Source organism: Phyllobates terribilis, unplaced genomic scaffold (assembly GCF_046119375.1).
Source record: "Phyllobates terribilis strain yellow unplaced genomic scaffold, ASM4611937v1 Scaffold_11__3_contigs__length_659146591, whole genome shotgun sequence".
NCBI classification, from domain to species: domain Eukaryota; kingdom Metazoa; phylum Chordata; class Amphibia; order Anura; family Dendrobatidae; genus Phyllobates; species Phyllobates terribilis.
This window is the reverse complement of record NW_027362771.1, coordinates 588,540,702-588,560,585: the sequence shown is the minus strand read 5'-3', so window position 1 is coordinate 588,560,585 and position 19,884 is coordinate 588,540,702. Positions and strand designations below refer to the sequence as shown.

Below are 19,884 nucleotides of genomic sequence, written 5' to 3'. Positions count from 1 at the left end.
TTCTACTTAGGGACAGCACTCTATGTCATAAAGAAGGTACTTGTTTACATAGTTTCCTCATTGAAGAGTTGAAGAGTTGGATGAGATCAGGCAGCACTTGGACAGAAATGAAGTAGAGGAACAGGTGGAGGCGAAGGGCATGACTGAAATATACAGCTGTGTTGGTCATAGTGGTAGTGGCACTTGTACCAATGGTCGGGGTGATAATGGCACTGGAATCCCTGGTGGAGGTAGAATCGATTTGCAGCAAATGTTAATTTGGAAATCGTGATGGTGAGTAAGGAGCCCATGACATTGTACAGGCTGAGAAAAGTGGAAGAGTTATTGATGATGATTGTTGCATGTTGATGGTGATTGTGGGAGAGGATGATAAAATAAGAAGCTTAAATAGAAGAAGATGATATTCATTAGGATGATGCTTTTGATGGTGATATGATGCTACCATCACACTGCATGGTGGGGTATGAGACAACTGGGTTCAAACTTTTGAGTATGATGTCAACTGCTTTGTTTCTTACATGTGGACAGAAATATTGTTAGCGACAAGCAAATGAATAATTACACAGGTTTGCAAAATTTTGCTTTATGAAAGTAGTTTAAAATCCAATGACTGATTCCTACATTTTCTTATGCCCTGATTTAAAAAAAACACTTCTATTTTTAACCATCATGTATGGATTTTGCACAAAGCACACGTGAAATTACATACAAGCAAAATCTTTATTGTAAGCAAAAATGTACACAATATTATACATAAAAATGTATTGAACATTCTGCAATTTTATTGGAAATTAGTACTTGCGCCTTTTTCTTTTCTCTTCAAAGATCCTCTTTATACCTTTTCACTTATTGAAGTCCTGCGGATCTTCTCTGTGGAGCATCCACCAGTAGTCCCTCCATCATGTTCATGCTCCATTTACCTTTGTATCATCGTTCCATCTATTTCCTTGACATCCTGATGAAATCTTTCTCCTTGCTCTTCACTAACAGCACCAAGGTTTTTAGGAAAGTAGTCCAAATAAGAATGTAAAAAATGTAACTTCAAATTCATCAAACAACCCAAGGCTTTGAAACGTTTCAGCATGTTTTCCACAATGGTCTTAAATTTTGGATCTTTGTTGTTACCTAGAAATTTCTTCACGACTTCTTTAAAAGAATCCCAAGCCCATTTCTCACCAGCTTTTATTTTTTTTTGAATATGTCGTCCTTCATGAGTTTCCGAATATTTGGACCCACAAAAAATCAATTTTGCTTCCAAAAGTCCCTGAAACTTGGTACACAAGTACTTAAAAGTCTCTCCTTCTTTTGGTAGAGTTTTCGCAAACTTCTTCATTAGTCCAAGCTTAATGTTGAGTAGTCACAGGAGAACTTTAGTGGGGTCAACTAAATTTTATGCAACTATGTTCTTGAGTCAAGGTTGCAAAGGTGTTCTCATTCGCCCACTTTTTGGCTCCAGTGATGAGTTCTATCTCAGCTGTCCCATTCACACAAAATGTGTGTCATCCTTGCTGCCCAAGAGAAACAACTTTCAGATCACCACATATTGACGATCCTTGATCCTCGTAGTTACTTTTCTTGAGAATAAAGTCTAAATTCTCATACCTTTCCTTTACTGAAGCATGCTTGCTGCCATTATGCAGTAGCACAGCTTTCAGCCTTTTTTGGGTGAAGCAATAAAGAGACTTCCATGACCAAGAATGCAGGAAAGGAAAGCACTCACCACAGGCTGTCGGTCTAAGAATCCTTTAATCCAGATCATGGAAACATGTAAGTGACGCGCCCCCTGGGCCGTGTGTGTGTTGGGATACCCGGAACCGGACCTTTTTGTAGATGCTGGGGGTTGTAGTCTCCGTGGCGGCGACCCGGTCCCGTGGCTCAGGGTGGTCAAAGCAGTGGCAGTCTATTTATGTGGTTTTTATGATTAAATGTCCGACTACGCCACCCATGGATTGCGGTCAGGATGAACCGCCGCTGCAGGGTAGACCGCTGAGGCTGGTGTTGTGGGTGCAGCAGAGTGTAGTACAACTCCCCACGGGAGTAGTATAGCCTCAGGGCAGCAAGTGTGGATGATGGGGGTGATGGTGCGCGGGAATAATGACTCAGAGTCCCTGTAATGCAGTCCAGGATCTTTGCTCACAGTTCCTTACTCCACGCTACTACGGCCGGCTGTAACTTCCCGCATCGCACCGTGTTCACCAGGTGAGGGGCTCGTCCAACTCCCAGATAACTTTGGAGCATTTCACAGGACCCCCTTTGTGTGTCCTTTCTCTGGCCTGTCGTACCCCGCCAGTGACCTCGCTTCTGTCCGGCTGCCTCGGGCCTTCTCTGGTAAACCTTGGCGCCAGTTTCCCTGACCCTATATGGTGCCTTCCTAGCGGGTGTAGCGAGGGGCTGTGCCACGTGAAATGTCACAGCCTCCGGTTTCTAGCTGAGGGTAGTTCCCTGCTTCCACTAGTTTCGGGGACTGGTCTCTCCCTTTGGCCTGACCCTTCTACGCAGGTAGATTCGGGCGTGTGGTGGTGACTCGCCGGTCCACACCCCTGGGGTCCCTTCTTTCCTTGTTCCTGGAGCCTCCTCCACTCCTCTTCCTTCCTTCTGCTTCCTTCAGGCTCTTAGGCCTGCCTGCGGAGCAGAGCCCATGCAGAGGCTCTGCTCCCTGTCTTCTCCTCTCACTCTGAGCTCTCTGACTGAGCACTGTTCCTAAGATGGCTCCCACCTTTTATACCTCTCTCATCAGTGCACCCAGGAACTGCACTCTTCCTCCTATGCACTACAAGGTTCCCCCTTCCTCGGTGTGTCCCCCCCACTCCAGGCAGGGTCAGGGACTGTCGTGCTCTACTTGGAGCATATCGGTCGCCCTGCCCCCTGGAAATGTGGTGTAATGCATGCAGGTGTCAGGGTCCTGATCCACACTCCATCCTTACCCAGAAGTGAGATATCGCACATCTGGATGAGATGCAATACCTCCGTAGCGACCGAACCCTCGGGGCGCTACATAAGCGGCCTGGTATCAATTGCTCCACCTTATTCGTCTTTAAAACCTAGAAGTAAAAATACACCTGCCTTCTCACAATACCATAATATAGATGCATTTGTCAATATGGCCCAGATAGAATTAAAAAGATTGTCCAAAAGTAGATTCTGTAATAACACCAACCTAAATAAAGATGAACAGAGGGCCAGAGCAGACTAATAACGGTGTTACAATCAAACCCTCAGATAAGGGTAATAACATCGTTATTATGGATACAATCGATTATAAGAGAATGGTTCTGGACCTACTGAATGACAAGCGGACGTATAAGTTATTATCTGTAGATCCCACCTTGGATTTTGTCCAAGAATTAAAATCAATCCTAAAGGAAGCTTTGAAGGATGGTCAGATTACGGATGATGAATATAAAGTCCTGTTCAACCCTACCCCTACCATAGCTACGTTTTATGCATTACCTAAGATGCACAAGAGAGTTAAACCAATACCGGGGAGACCAATTGTCTCGGGCAATAATTGCCTTACCGAGGGTATCAGTCAGTACGTCGATCAGCTACTTTCCCCTTTTGTTCAATCCCTCCCTTCCTATGTCAAAGACACTAAAGATATGGTTTCTAAACTACGTAATGTCACTGTCTCTGCACAAACAATACTTACCAGCCTTGATGTTGAGGCTTTATATAGCAACATTTCTCATGAATTAGGTGTCACAGCGGTGTCTTACTTTTTGGCTACTAAAGCCAAGCACTTTCAATCACATAATGAAGTTGTATTATCCTTGCTTTTGTTTACTCTCACACATAATTACTTTACCTTTGACGGTGCCTTTTATCAGCAGATGAGGGGCACCGCCATGGGTACGTCTTGTGCACCAAATTTCGCAAACCTCTTTTTAGGTTGGTGGGAGGACACTTTAATTTTTAATGAAGATCTTAGCTTTTTCACTAGTCACATTTTATTTTGGGGAAGGTATATTGATGACGTGCTTATTCTATGAGAGGGGGACATTAAAATTTTCGAGGACTTTGTGACCATTTTGAATCAGAATAAAATAGGGATGTTCTTTACTCACGAAGTGGGTTTGAACAGAATCAACTTCCTTGATCTGACCATTTCCATAGATACAGAAGGTAATCTCCATACGGATATATATAGGAAGCCTACGGCCACTAATAATCTTCTCCATTGGAAGAGTTGGCATCCATCCTCCTTGAAGGCTGGTATTCCAGTAGGTCAGTACCTAAGAGCTAGACGTAACTGCTCGAGTGATGAGGCCTTTTTTAATGAAAGTAGGAAACTGTTCAATAAATTTATCTCAAGAGGATATTCAAAAAAAGTTCTATACAGAGCCTTTAACAGGGCGAAACGGAGTAATAGGGAAGCCCTATTAATGTCGAGCCCTAAGGGATCTGATAAAGGAAAGACTATTAGACTAATAGGTATGTATGATGAACCTATCTCTGGAACTTATAACATCATGCGTAAACTCTGGCCCCTTTTGAGAGCAGACCCTGATATTAGAGACATGATAAGTGAGCGACCCAGTATTACTTATAGACGAGGGAAGAATCTAGGTGACTATCTCACACATAGCCACTTCCAGTCTGAAAGTTCTTTCTCTACTCCCAGTAGGACCAATATGGGAGGCTCTAAGCCCTGTGGAACATGTAGTTTCTGCAAATATCTACCAAATACGAGAGAATTTACAAATTTATCAGACCAGAGAGTGTACACTATTCGAGAAAATATAGACTGTAAGACCAAGGGAATAGTGTATATAGCTATCTGCCCCTGCCCAATGATATATGTAGGCAAAATGATACAAGAATTTAGGAGACGTATCTCCAAACACATAAGCAGTATTAATACTAAAGTAGATACACCGTTATCTTGTCATAAGAGAATGTTTCATCCTGAAGATCCATTAAAATTGCAATTTATTGGCATCAGACTAATTAAATTAGGACCTAGGAAAGGAAATATGGATGCAATTTTACAACAGGAAGAAGCTAAATGGATCTACAGATTAGAAACACGGGGTCAGAAAGGCCTCAATGAAGGCTTCACCTTCGTGTCTTTTATACAGTGATTATAAGAGATCAGCCATACTAATAAATTTGCCAAAACTCTGTCATAAGATAGTTATTTTATGCACCCCATTTTTAATTATTCTCTCTTTTGGCTATCGATTAATTTATGCTAATTTTGTAAGAATTACAATATGAGATCCTTGTTAACTAGTGGGGCTAGAAATGGTATTCTTGCCCTAATTATTCTTGCTATGGATAACTACACTCAATCATGTCAGTCTAAGTACCCCCGCTTTTTCTTTTTCCCTAAGTCTACCCGCAAGTGTGGTTAAGATATATAGAATTAATTGGAGCGATTAGGATCTAAGTTATGAGATATCTGCAGATGGAGCACTTCTCTCTAAATATGTCCATTCGCATGTGCGTTAATGTATTGAGATATCTGTAGATGGAGCACTCCTTAATTCTTTCTCTAAGTCCACACGCAAGCACAGTAATGACATACAAAATGAATGGTAACTAAGTCAAGAGACATGCGTAGATGGATGTTTGTAGTGTCGGCATTGAATCTGCTATACGTGTCGTAATTCGATTGGAGCTACAAGAGCACTGACGTCTAAGCGTTGGGTTGGCTGACAACGTGCAGATGTGGATACGCTATTTTGTTCACGTAACGGGATTGGTCCCCTTTTCCAGCACGCATGCGCAATAAACTTTTACTGTCTTTCGCTTGCTGATAGGATTCAAGGTAAGCCTACCTGATAGGTATATCGAAATAAGCGTGGATATAATCTTTAGCACGCCGACTCACCTTCTGAAATCTCCACCAATAAAAAATAACTATACATGGATGACGGTTGTTACTTCTAATGAGAAAAAGGGAGGGTACTAATAGTACGAGCTAACGTGATTGATAGGTAGTGGAAGAGTTCCACCCCTATACTTTCTATTGGTAATGGGTTAGAAGGATTCTCATTGGATTTAAGGCTATAACAGAGTTGATAAAAGCCTCTGAATGGCGTTTTTGGGTGCCATTAAGCCTCTGCCCCCTGATGACGCCAGTTAGGTGAAACATGTCGGGGAGGCTTTAATCTTGGTGTTTTATAATAAGGCACAGGCAGTGTTAAGATTAGATAGGTGGTCCACGGCCACTAATGTATGAGAATGAGAATTAGTTAGATAACCATATTCGTGTAACAAGCAATATTGCAGATTACAATATCTGACTTTACTCTACTGCCTGAACCTATGCTAATATTTTTAAATTTACTATCCTTACAAGAGCTATATGCTTTAATAAAAGTTAAGTTTTAAGGGCTTTAGTTTGGGGTTCTAGTTGCCAACAGGCAAAATGTTGTTAATCTACATAAGCGGTGGGCACGGGTAACATGGGGGTGAAGGAGTACCCCCATGTTAAACTTCTGCCCAAGGCCCCACTTTGTCTAAAATTGGAACCTTCTTAATCCCCGCATCCCTTGGTCATGGTTCACATTAATGTATCTGTGGAAGTACCACCATAAACAGGCATTTAGTAGCTATCGTTCCCATAAGGGCCACAGGAGTCAAATGGTTAGTATAGAGACTGGTGCTGGATTAGCTTCACATGCTTGAATATAATAAAGAGTATCTACTCGCTCACATTGTACTCATTGTTAAATTTTTCCATCAGCCCAGGAACATGACTGCAATATATTAGAGCACCGTCTTGAGAAAATTCTGGAAGGAATTCCTTTTCTCTGCTTCTGTTCCATAGAAAAAAGGCATCAGGAGATAGCAGGTTCTTTTCCTTTAGTCTAGAGCCTAAAAGTGCTGCAGAATGATTAGGAAGGTCAAAGTCCCTGTCTAAATCATTTAATTCGAGCTGTCAAAAGAGCTGTGGCTCTTTGGGACTAGCGTTAAAATCTTCGCCAGAATCCTGCTCTTCATGTTCTGATCCTTCTGAATCAGATGTATCATCAAGTTTCTCCAGAGATGAAGGGACAGGTATTTCTGGACAGTGAGGCACAGGGCGAATCGCTGACGGGAGGCCCGGGTATATTATATAATATATCTTATTTTTAAAGTTGAATCCCTCCACATTGCACGTACAAAAGTAGCAGTCATCACTATGATTTCGGGTTTCCCTCCAAATCATAGGCACGCCCAAATGAAAACTCTCTTTCTTCCCTTTAGATCACAGTCATCATTCTTCTACACACATCCATTAATTTCTAACCAATCCAATGACACCAAAATCGTCCACCAAAGGTCATGTAAAGGGGTAAAAGTATGAGACCAGAAAAAGCATGTGGAGTCAGTGTTTGTGAAAAAACTATACATGATGGAAATGAGTTTAGCGATCAAAAATATATAAAAATCACCTCTTACTTTCAAACAATTTTACCCTTGCGGAACTGTGTGAGATGGCCATGCTTTTCAACCCTTTCTACAAGCAAAATTATGGAATTTTTTCTTGCTTCTAAAATGCAGCTGAAATTGGAGTACATGGTCTCTTGCGCTTTCGACAAGTAGACGGGTAAAATAAGACATACATTTTTCATATTTTACTTCTGGGAAGGAAAACTACGCTTAAATAGAGTACTTATAACAATAACCCTGAAACTGCTCAAAAAGAGTCTTTTTTTTTTTACTTCTAAAAGAAGCAATTGTTTCTTCATGGTGCATACTGTTGAGCTGTGTTGCACGCATTATGTATTGCCAACGCCCTGCAAATTGATTTGTTCATTTCTAATAGCAATAAACCTTATACTACGCCAAAAAAAATGTAATATTTTTTTAAGGTTAAAATATTACTTCTTCATAGAGATGAATAAATCAATTATAAACTAATTATATTTGTTATGAATTTCCATAAAAATTAAATTTTTGCAAATCCAGTAAAATGGCTACCAGTCTTCTACCATTTTGCAGGCTTCTGAGGGCAGGGAATGGCTTAGAAAAAAAATCAATAACTCTTCTATCCACTTCTGGACAAAAAATAGAACAAAATGCCGACACCTTTGTACTTCACAACCCTTCTAATCAGTAAAATTAAAGGATCACTGTAGACATTTAGCTCCAAGGAAACCGGGTGCTTATCGCTAACTGGGTGCTTACCGGGTGCACCACTCGTTTGCGCTTCTACAGTTCCGACTATCATGATTTTGTTGACTTTCAGATGGCTAAAAGAAACCATTGCATCTTCACCTTGCATACATTAAAACTGTTGCTATTCCCCAAAATGGGATATTATTTAAACCGTTTTTAAAAAGCCATTGCTTTTTCCATTTACATTGCTTGTGTATGAACAGCATCTACCCCCAAAATGGGATATTTTGGATCATATTTTAATTATAAAGAAATATCACGTCTGGCAGTTCACTGTGATCTAAACTGGCTCTTAGTTCTATGGTTGTTTAGGTTTGGGACTTATGAATCCTCACAGAGTGCACACTGCACATTGTCAGGATTCTGCAGAGCAAGCGAAAGCATATAATATGGATGCTTATGGCCAAATTCTGAATCGAGCGAGGCCGCGCACGTTTAGAAGGCATTGGAGCTTTTCTGATTCACAGCCAGTTTTGATATTTAAAGGGAATCTGTCAGCAGGTTTTTTGCTACCTCATCTGAGAGTAGCATCATGTAGGCAAAGAGACCCTGAATCCAGTGATGTCTCACTTATTTTACTGGATGCAGCAGTGACACAATCAGAGTTCTTTGATGCAGCATAAAGCAGAGCAGAGAAAATAACCCCATCCACACCAGGCTCTGTATATACATGTGGATTATGCCCAAGATACAATAGAGTATTTTAATCCTAAAATAATTTTTATTAATAAATATTTAAAAGTAGTATACTTATATACTCCCTGATGAAGATAATGGGCGAAACGCGCGTTGGGTCAACACGGTGACCAGATCTCTTGGGCAGCACTTGTAAGTAGCCTTTATTTATATTTTATATTTCCCAGGTTTGAACAATTGGCCCCAATGACCTTGCTTATATTTTGCATAGGATAACCTCTTGCACCATCTAGTGGGCATGATTGATTTAACAGACCTTTCATGTTTTTCACTAGTTTCATATGCATGAGTTACATTATCTATTTGAGCTCTATATGCAAGTGGTTGGCGCTGTTTAATATATAGATGCTGTTGGTTTGTTGATTAAATTCATCATTTATTTTACTGATACCAACACTGCCTTAATTAGTTTTCCATGCTGGGAGTGCATTGTACTTTAATCATATGTTCTTTGAACTTGCTACTTTCATTGGGGTTACCCAGTTTAAAGACTGCCAATTGATTATGGTTGTGCACATTGTGCTTGTTTAGTTGCACTCTGATTTTTTATGTATATTACTTTTAAATATTTATTAATAAAGATCTTTATAGGATTAAAATATTGTATCTTGGGCTTAGTCCGCCTGTGATCCCAGTGTTATGTTGACTTCCTAATTAGCTACAAGTCGACCCCATAGGGGCATTATAGCATAATTAATTTTGTATATAGATGGTCTATAGGCAGAACCTAAGATAAAAACAAACTGAGTAAATACCTTGTAATAAGTAAGTGAATAGTAATAGTACATATAAATAAAACAGGGTACTTAGTTAAGACTGTCTCGATTGGGTCACCGTGTCGCGGTGGGATGGCTTTTATGCTTTTTTGATCAAAATAGTGTTAACTATGCACCATATGTTATTTACATGTACCATTACTATTCACTTACTTCTTACAAGGTATTCTCTCATTTAGTTTTTATCTTAGGTTCTGCCTGTTTAATTGACAGTGTGAATGCACACCTATGCATTACACATATACCAACATGTACTCTGGCTCATTTATTTTGGTTTTGTTATAATCTATTGACAGTGACCTGCTTATCAGAGGAGGGAGCATAGTTGGGCTAGGTTTCAAGCTGTAGCTTCTGTAATTAAGGCAGTGATAAGGTCCTGGTGATAAAACCTTCATTATAAGTAAACAACAACAGACAGCTTAATAAGTCAATCATCGCTGAATTCAGTGTTTTAACCCTTACAGCATGCTGTCTTTAGCTTACAAAGTCTGCTGACAGACCCTTTTTTTTCCCACTTTTTTGCCACTTTCCAGGAGACATAACATTTTTTTATATTTTTGGTGACGGTCATATGAGGGCTTTTTTTTTTTTTTTTCAGGATGAATTGCTTTGACATCAGAACCTATCTAATCAACTCCTGATTTGCTCTCAACCAATGCAGAGTGAATATTCATCAGCCCCGTTTCATTTCTGGTACTTGGGGCTCTTGCCAGTCCTGAAGCTACAGGATTAATTCTGTTAGTTTGGGTTTCTTCCTTCTGTCAGAACTGGGTGGGCGGTTGTCTATTTAAGCCTCTGAGAATCAGTTCTCACCTCCAGTCAATGTTTGTGCTCCTGGTTTACCGGTGTTTCATTCATCCTCTTCCCTGACCTCAGCTATTTTGTTGACTTTTCTCATGCCTGAAGATCTTGTGCCTCCCGTATCTCCTGGATCTGACCCAACGACCTGACCATCCTTCTTGCCAACTTGCACCACCAAACAGCAGCTGGATTTACAATGGGATCCCTGTCTAAATCCTTGTACAGGGTTAAAGGGTGAAGGACAGCTCAATCCCTGGGATCTGGGAAATAGATTAGGTTGTGCCAAGAGTGTTCGCGGATGTCTTTTTTGGAGCTGCTAGGTGAGAACAAACAGTGCACACGTGACAGTTGTATTTGTCAGTGACATCATTATGGGGTACAAATAAACTGTTAACAAACTTTTATTAACTCTTGATCGAAAGGAATATAAAGAAAACAAATGTTCTGCTGATGTTTTTTTTCCGTTTTAAATTTTAGGCTATTCTCTGTGTTGCACAAAAAAACTGTTGACTTTATTTTGTGAGTCAGTACATATACCATACCAAATTTCTATAGTTTTATTTCTGTTTTATTATTTTGCACAATAAATACACGCTTGCAAAAAAAATTAATTTGTTTTTGTGTCACCATAGTCTGAGGCCATATGTTTCCAAATTTTCAATCACCGGCGCTGTATGATATGAGAGGCTTATTTTATGCATAACAAACTTTACTTTTTATGCTCACGATTTTATGATACATGCAACTTCTTGATCACGTTTTATTACACTCTCTGGGAGGAAAATTAACAAAAAATGCAATTCTTAATATGTTTTATTTTTTCGCCTCCTCAACCCCGAGCCTGTTTTCACCTCCCTGACCAGGCCAAATTTTACTGACCAGTGTCAATTTATGTGGTAATAACTCAGTAATGCTTCAACGGATCCCACTTATTCTGAGATTTTTTGGTGACACATATTGAAATTTTGGTGAAATTTTTGAAAATTTTGCATTTTTCAAATGTGTAATTTATGCCCTTAAACTAGATAGTTATATCTTGCAAAATAGTTAATAAATAACATTTACCACATGACTACTTTACATCAGCACCACTTTTGAAATATAATTATCTTTTGTTAGGAAGTTAGAAGGGTTAAAGGTTGATCAGCAAATTCTAATTTTTCCAACAAAATTAAATAAATCAATTTTTTTATGGACCACTTAACCTTTGAAGTGACTTTAAGTGGCCTACAGTGGGGGAAATAAGTGTTTGATCCCTTGCTGTTTTTGTAAATTTGTCCACTGACAAAGACATGAACAGTCTATAATATTAAGGATAGGTTAATTTTAACATTGAGAGATAGAATATCCCCCAAAAAATGAAGAAAATCACATTGTATAAATTAGATAATTTTTTTTTGCATTTTGCAGTGAGAAATAAGTATTTGATCCCTCTGGCAAACATCACTTAATACTTGGTGACAAAGCTCTTGTTGGCAAGCACAGCAGTCAGACGTTTTTTGTCGTTGATGATGAGGTTTGCGCACATGTCGGGAGGAATTTTGGTCTATTCCTATTTGCAGATCATCTCTAAATGATTCAGATTTTGAGGCTGTCGCTTGGCAATTCGGAGCTTCAACTCCCTCCATAAGTTGTCTATGGGATTAAGGTCTGGAGACTGGCTAGGCCACTTCATGATCTTACTGTGCTTCTTTTTAAGCCACTCCTTTGTTGCCTTGGCTGTATGTTTTGGGTCATTGTCTTGCTGGAACCCCCAGCCATGACCCATCTTCATTGCTCTTACTGAGGGAAGGAGGTTGTTGGCCAAAATCTCACGATGCATGACCCCATCCATCTTCCCTTCAGTACGGTGCAGTCTTCATGTCCCCTTTGCAGAAAAGCACCCCCAAAGTATAATGTTTCCCCCATCATGCTTCACAGTTGGGACGATGTTTTTAGGGTTGTACTCATCCTTCTTCTTCCTCCAAATACGTCTAGTTGAGTTAATTACAAAGAGCTCAATTTTTGTCTCATGTGACCACAGCACCTTCTCCCAATAACTCACAGAATCATCCAGGTGTTCATTGGCAAACTTTAGATGGGCCTGCACATGTGCCTTCTTGAGCTGGGGGAACCTTGCGGGCATTGCAGGATTTTAAACCTTTAAGGCGTAATGTGTTACCAATGGTTTTCTTGGTGACTGTGGTCCCAGCTGCCTGGAGATTATTAACAAGTTCCCCCCTGTAGTTTTAGGCTGATCTCTAACCCTCCTCATGATCAAGGATACCCCACGAGGTGAGAGTTTGCATGGTGCCCCAGATCGATGTCGATTGACAGTTATTTTGTATTTCTTCCATATTCTTACTATTGCACTGACATTTGTCTCCTTCTCACCCAGTGTCTCACTTATGGTTTTGTAGCACATTGACTTATTAATTGAGTCTGTGGACAGGAGTCTTTTATACAGGTGACTATGTAAGACAGCTGTCTTTAATGCAGGTAACGAGTTGATTAGGAGCGTCTAACTGGTCCTTGTTAGCCAGAATGCATAATGGTTTGTAGGGGATCAAATACTTATTTCTCACTACAAAATGCAAAAAATATATGTGATTTTCTTGATTTTTTGGGGATATTTTATTTCTCAATGCTAAAATTAACCTACCCTTAAAATTATAGACTGCTCATGTTTTTGTCAGTGGGCAAACTTACAAAAACAGCAAGGGATCAAATATTTATTTTTCCCATTGTATATGACAGAAAATACCCCAAAGTGACACCAATTTAAAAACTTCACCCCTAAAAGTGGTCAAACCCAAATTCAATAAGTTTATTAACCCTTCAGGTGCTTCACAGGAATTAAAGCAATGTGGAATGGAAAAATTGAAAATTTTACTTTTTCCCAGAAAAATATTGCTTTAGCCCCAATTTTTGCATTTTCACAAGGGTAACAGGAGAAACTGGACCATAAAATTTGTTGTGCAATTTCTATGAGTATACCAAAACCCCACATATGTTGGAAAATTACTGTTTGGGCACATGGCAGGGCTCCGAAGGCAAGGAGCGCCACTTGACTTTTGGAGTGAAAAATTGGCTGGAATTGATAGCGGGCACAGTGTCGAAATTGCAGAGGCCCTGATGTGCCTAAAAAGTGGAAACCCCCTATAAGTGACCCCATTTTGGAAACTATACCCCTCAAGGAACTTATCTAGAGGTGTGGTGAGCGCGTTGAACCCATAGGTGCTTCACAGAATTTTTTAATGTTGAATCATGAAAATTAAAAAATTAATTTTTCCTGCAAAAATGTTGGTTTTATCCAAAATGTTTCATTTTCACAAGGGTACCAGGAGAAAATGGACCATACAAATTGTTTTGCTATTTCTCCTGAGTACACAGATATCCAATATGTTGTGGAAAACTACTGTTTGGGCACAAGACATAGATTAGAAGAGAGAGCACAAACTGAATTCTGAAGCTCAATTTTGACTGGAATAGATTACAGACGCCATGTTACATTTGAAGAGCCTCTGACTTGTCAACACAGCAGAAACCCCCCAATTGTGACCCAATTTTGGAAACTACAAATTCATCTATGGGTGTACTGAGCAGTTTTAACCTTCAGGTGATTCACAAAATTGTATAACATTGGGCTAAGTTAATGGAAAATTACCATTTATTCCACCAAAATGTTGCTTTGGCCCTAAGTAATTAATTTTCAAAAGGGATAAAAGAAGAAAATGAATGGTACAATTTGTTACACATTTTCTCCTGAATGTTCCAATATGTAGTCAAAAACTATGTTTGAGTCACAGTGTAAAAGCTCGTGTGAGAGTGTGAAATGTGATACCAGCAGGAGAGCACTAGGACCCTGTGACTTTTGCCTGGCTGAGCTCAGAGGAGGGGCAGTGCAAGAAACTCTGTGTGTGTTCTAAGAGCGTCTGATGTGTGACCGTCTAGACAGGAAGTCTGTGAGAAGGAGCTGCAAGAAGAGGCTGTCTTTACATGCTTCCCTGTGGAGTTTGTTTACCTCTTTCTCTGTTTAAGAACAAGTGCTGAGCTGGGAAAGCTGTGTGGCTCTGTGGAGTTTTGTGGAAGTCCATGATAAGTGGATTAGAGACTTTGTGCTGAAGGAGTCACGTGTCGAGTGACAAAAGAAGGGACTTAGGAATCCATTTCTGTGACGGAGCACATGGTTGGTGTACTGGATAAGAGTGAGAGACTTCGGAAGGAAAGAAGATTTCTGGTGCTATTTCCACTGAGAGGATATTGACAAGACTTTGTGAAGAGATCTTTCCAGACCTTAATCTGAGGCTACAGGACTAAAGTCCCCGGCGAGTGGGCTCGGCATCGGCCGACAAGACAAGGAAGCTTTGCTGTTTTCGTGAACTTTGTTTTTGTTTTGGCGCCAAAGTTTTCCGGGACTAGCTGCCACCGCGATTCACAGGCCTGTGATAGACTGCATCTGAGGTTAACGGTACCATAACTTTAAGATACCCGGGTATCCTGATAATAAGGGTATAAGAGCAATTGGTATAGTTTCATGCATTACTATTGTTATAGTGGTAGGATTGTATTCAGTGTGCCATCTCAGGGGGTCCCCATGTACCGCCCTCACTAGACTGACACTGTGTTTAGGTAAAATTGTTCCAGATCACTAGAATAATTCACATAAGCTGGAACCTTGAAATTGGCACATTGATTTCAGCTTTTGCTAATTGTGTGTATTTAGTAGAGACAGTGTCCCAGGCAGAACCTGAGACTGATTCATTCAATACTGAATTTTAGTCTAATCCCTGTTTTAGTAAAGAAAGTGTTGTTTATTTCTGTCTCTGTCTCAGTTTGTGACTCACTGGATCTCTCTCAGACCTCCGGTCATTACACTCGCAAGAGAAGAAGAGCCATATTGGAGTTCAGATTTTGCTGTACTGGTTTGAGGGTGCCATGTCACATTGGCAGAGCCCCAGAGGTGCCAGAACAGCAGAAACCCCCATAAGTTACTCCATTTTACAAACTACAACCAACAATGAATTCATCTAGGGGTGCCGTGAGCATGTTGACACCACATGTGCCTCACAGAATTTTATACCATTGGGCGATGAAAAAAGAATTATTAAATTTTGAACACTTAAATGTTGTTTTAGCCCCAACTTTAAATTTTTATAATGGCTAATAGGAAAAAATAGGAAAAAATGGACCTCTCAGTTTGTTGTGCAATTTCTCCTGAGTGCGCTAATACCCTACATGTAATCAGGAAATAATTTTCAGGCACAATGGAAAGCTCAGAAGGGAAGGAGCGCCATATTACAGTGCAGATTTTACTATTATGTTTTGCGGGGGCCATGACCCATTGGCAAAGAGCAGAACCCCCCCCCCCCCCATGTAAGTGACCACATTTTAAAAACGACATCTCTCAATTAAATCACCTTTGGCTACAGTGATCATTTTGACACCACAGGTGTGTCATAGAATTTTATAGCATTGGGGAGTAAAGAAAAAATAATTACATTTTTACCACAAAAAAAATATTTTTTACATTTTCAAGTAGGGAAATGGGTAAAATTGTCAACAAAATCTGTCACAAAAGAGATCTCTATTAACCAACCTTTGGAAACGACATGGATGAGATTCGGGGATTTTTTTCTATTTTAAATCTTAAACAAGAGGGATCTTTATTGTGTGTAGAACAAAAATGTTTAAACAAATTGTGATTTAAAATTCCATTTTCGATGTTGTCTGATCCTTTTCCTAACAAATTGGCAATCCCTGCATGTGTTGGGGTTAACAGCCGCGAGACATGCAGCTGTGGCAACTCAAATCTATCTTTCGAGTACACCGAAGATACTCTGTTAGCACAGAAGAATGCTTGGGTAACACCTTTTCAGAGCACGTTCGCTCATCACTAGTAGTTATGGTCACACCAATACTAAATTTATATAGGTTGGTTTATGTTTTCTCAACAACAATTATTAAAAAAAATATATATATTTTTTGGTCAGTATATTCTGACGCCAATAACTTAAAGTTGCATGAAAGCTTAGTTTTTTTCCGGACAAGTTATAGTTTTTTACTGGAACTATTTTCAGGCATATATGACTTTTTGACCACTTTTTAAATTAATTTTTTTGGTAATAGGAATTAACAAAAAACATAAAATCTATTTTTTATGGAGGTCCCCATACAATACAATTGACATGTTAACTTTATTATGCATGTTGGTATGATTACTGTGTTGCCCAATTTATATTGTTTTGGGGGATTTTTTGTTTGTTTCTTTACTACTTGTGCACAAGAAAATAACTTTTTTTTTTGTTTATATTTTTTAGGAGTCCTAACTTTTTCTGACTAGAGAGCTGTTCAAGGGCTTGTTTGTAACTTATGTACCACAGTACATTTTACATTGTCTCCCCTATCAGTCTCTGATTGGCAGTTAGTCAATCAGGTCCTGCCCCTGCAACAATCTGATTGGTTGAGTGGTATAGTAGACATGGAATTTTTTGTCAGGCCTCCATGTTGCCGAAGCAATCATTGGTTCCTCGTGATGGCACTGTATCAGTGTTCTGACAAAGAGAGATTCCTCAGTTGCTGTTGTCACAGCAGCATTTGAGGAGTTAAAATTTCCAGTCTCAGCAGTAGGAGCCCGGCTGTGTGTAACAGCCATCTCTTGCTGTGGATGGCATAGGCAAAACTCCTGTACCCAGGCCATCTCTCTTACGTAGCTGTATGATAGATTGCAGTAAATCACCTTCAATCTTGACGTACAGAAATTTCGTTTTGCAGTAAGTGGTTAATAAGTGTAATATATCCACAAAAAATTAATACAAAATGGATTTTTGTTTTGGAGCACCCATAGACTTGAATCGACAAGATTCATCCATAACATAGAAGAGACTAGCGTGAAAAATGTCTAATACGAACAGCCGTAATCAATTACATTGGTCAGTGCGCTGTCTATTTGATAGCTAATTTTAACACAAAAGCACACATACAAATAATACTGGAGATGAGCTGATTTTTTTTTTATCCAAATTCGCTGGTTTCACTGATTTTTCCCAAGAAGACAATGCTGCTGAGGTGTTTGCCAGCACACTATTAGAAGTGCAAGAAAATGTGCCACACTTGTTGGGTCATTTCTGTATACTAATTTCTTTGCACAATAATATTTGCTGTGTAGACTCCTAACTTTTTGTGTATTTCTAATTAATGTTCTTTTTTCCCACACTTTAACTATGTTACCACATCATACCTGTAGATCCTGGGGTGTAGATGGGTTTGTCAGTCTGTATGAATATATATCCACTGTGAAAAGACACCAGGACAACTTTTTCCAGAGAGCACTGCTCAGACTTTACAATGACGTACACATACTGTTTATTGTTTGGGTCTCTTTCCAAATTAACTGAAGAGATCTGAAGAATGAAAAAAAAAACCTTCATAGACATCAGAGGTTTCACGCTTCCTATTTATCCTCCATCTCACAATATGAAAACAATACACACTATAGTGCAAACATTTTAGGCAAGTGTGGAAAAATTAGCAAACTGCAATTTGATGTCTTATTCCCAAGAAATCCATGTTTTTCTCAATATGTAAATGAGCTGTTAAGATCTATGGGATGGACATAGATCTCCCCCAGAATCTGTCTCCAGAGATAATTGTAAATGAAAGGTGGCGTTACCAGTGTGAGACATGTAGATAAGGAGAGCATACTGTTAGTCATTACATGTCTCACACTTTCATTTACAAAAGTCTCTGGAGGCAGATTCTCAGAGAGATCTATGTCCTGCCCATAGATCTTAACAGATCATATCCATTTTAACAAAAATGTGTATTTCTGTGGAATAAAACATCGGATTACAGATATCAAGGTATCATTTTGTTCAACTTTCTATGACCTCTTTAGACGGCTTAGGAGGGTTGATCCTACTGGTAAGTTTCCTTTAAATAAGCAATACTAACACAGGACTGAATCATGTGACCATTGGCTAGTCTGTGAGAATCTTTCTAAGGACCTTGTGTTTATATTCACCAAATATTTATGCAAGATAGTAATCCCATTGTTGGAAACTATAGGGTTGATACCTAAAAATGTATCTCATTTCGTTGGATTGACTCACAGCATATGGTCAAAGGCATAGTAAAACGATAAACTAGTATCGAAATCTAGGCAAAGGTGTTCAAAAAGAAGGATATAACTAGTAGAAAGAATTAGAATAAAGCTAAAGTAAGAACCAAAGGGCAATCCAGAATCAGGACCGAATATAAAGTCAGAATGACAAAATTGAAAAATAGTGAAATTTAGGTAATTTAAATATGGTTTAGATATGCCACAATTAACAAACATTATCAGGAAAATGTTTTACCATTCATAAGGGCCTGGTGAAGTATGTGATGTGCAGACCAGTGATAAATGGATTCATATCAATGAGATTAGAATCTTACCCTCAATTTAACATTTCCAAAGAACCGGTTACCCCTGTTCACAGAGACTTCGCTCTTGGCTAAAATTAATTTCTTCCTGGGAAAGTCTTCAATTATGATTTCAGCATTAAATTCAGATCCCTGTCCATCTACGATAATGGTCTCTTCGCTGTCCACACGCAGCACACTGGGCGTTATCAGACTGCATCTGCAAGGTGAAACACATGGAAAGGAAAGATTAAGATTTGAAATCTAAGACAGAATATCCCCAATTGTTTTATTTGTCTCCACAAAAAAAGATTACATTAGGTTTGTCTGGATGAGAGTAAAGGATCTGCCTCTTACAGAAAAATAGGAGAAAGACGCTGGAAAAAAAAAAAGTGCAATAGCGTCTTATCCCGATAACAAAGGAAACCATAGTATGGTTTGTCCTGAAGAAGAAGTGTGTGAACTCCGTTGACATTAAAACCTCTCAGGTCCCAATGATATTTTCCCCATGTAAGCCCGCTCCCGACTGTGTTATCTTCTAGACCCATGATCAATAGAGATTGCGGCATTTAGAAGTTTGTGAGAGGGAGTGGGCTCCCTCTCCCGCCCTCCGACTTCCCCGCAATGTGATGAAAAGGAGTCAAGAGTTGTCATTGCAGCTGGAGGTCAAATAATGACCTCCTGGTCTGCCAGAAAAAGAGGCCTTTTACACCCAGCCGGAATCAGGGTCTAATTGGCAATCTGCTTGTGTAAAGCTGAAAGGTCTCATTCACTGCCGTACATGTGTATCACAATGCATGAGACCAGTGATAAGAGAAATAAAGAATGTAGTCCAGTAGAGACACAAACTAAAAAAAAATAAAAAATATTAAAATTAACACAAATTAAAAAACGGAAAAAATCACAAAAGAATATTAGCATAATAAATAAGCATGTTCATATAAAAACGCAAATTAACAAATAATGCACACATATTTGGTCGAGAAAGAACCTGATCTATAAAACTGTCATACTTTTTAATCGTGAACAAAATACAGTGAAAGCCTAATACGGATCCATTACAGTGATGGGAAAAACACGCTTTGGAAATATAAGACAATGGAAGGAAGAACAGAGAGCC

At 39.3% G+C, this 19,884-nt stretch overlaps 1 protein-coding gene across 2 annotated transcripts in view; it reads right to left on the bottom strand.

The window, feature by feature from the left end:
* Positions 1-19,884, bottom strand: part of LOC141167053 (complement C3-like) — a 439,340-nt gene that overhangs the window by 400,240 nt on the left and 19,216 nt on the right. For both annotated transcript variants that reach the window (XM_073654379.1, XM_073654380.1), the window contains exons 2-3: positions 18,798-18,984; positions 17,602-17,764 (exon numbers count right to left, since the gene is read on the bottom strand). In XM_073654379.1, coding sequence (XP_073510480.1) covers positions 17,602-17,764; positions 18,798-18,984 — 350 coding nt within the window. The remainder of the gene's footprint in view (positions 1-17,601; positions 17,765-18,797; positions 18,985-19,884) is intronic.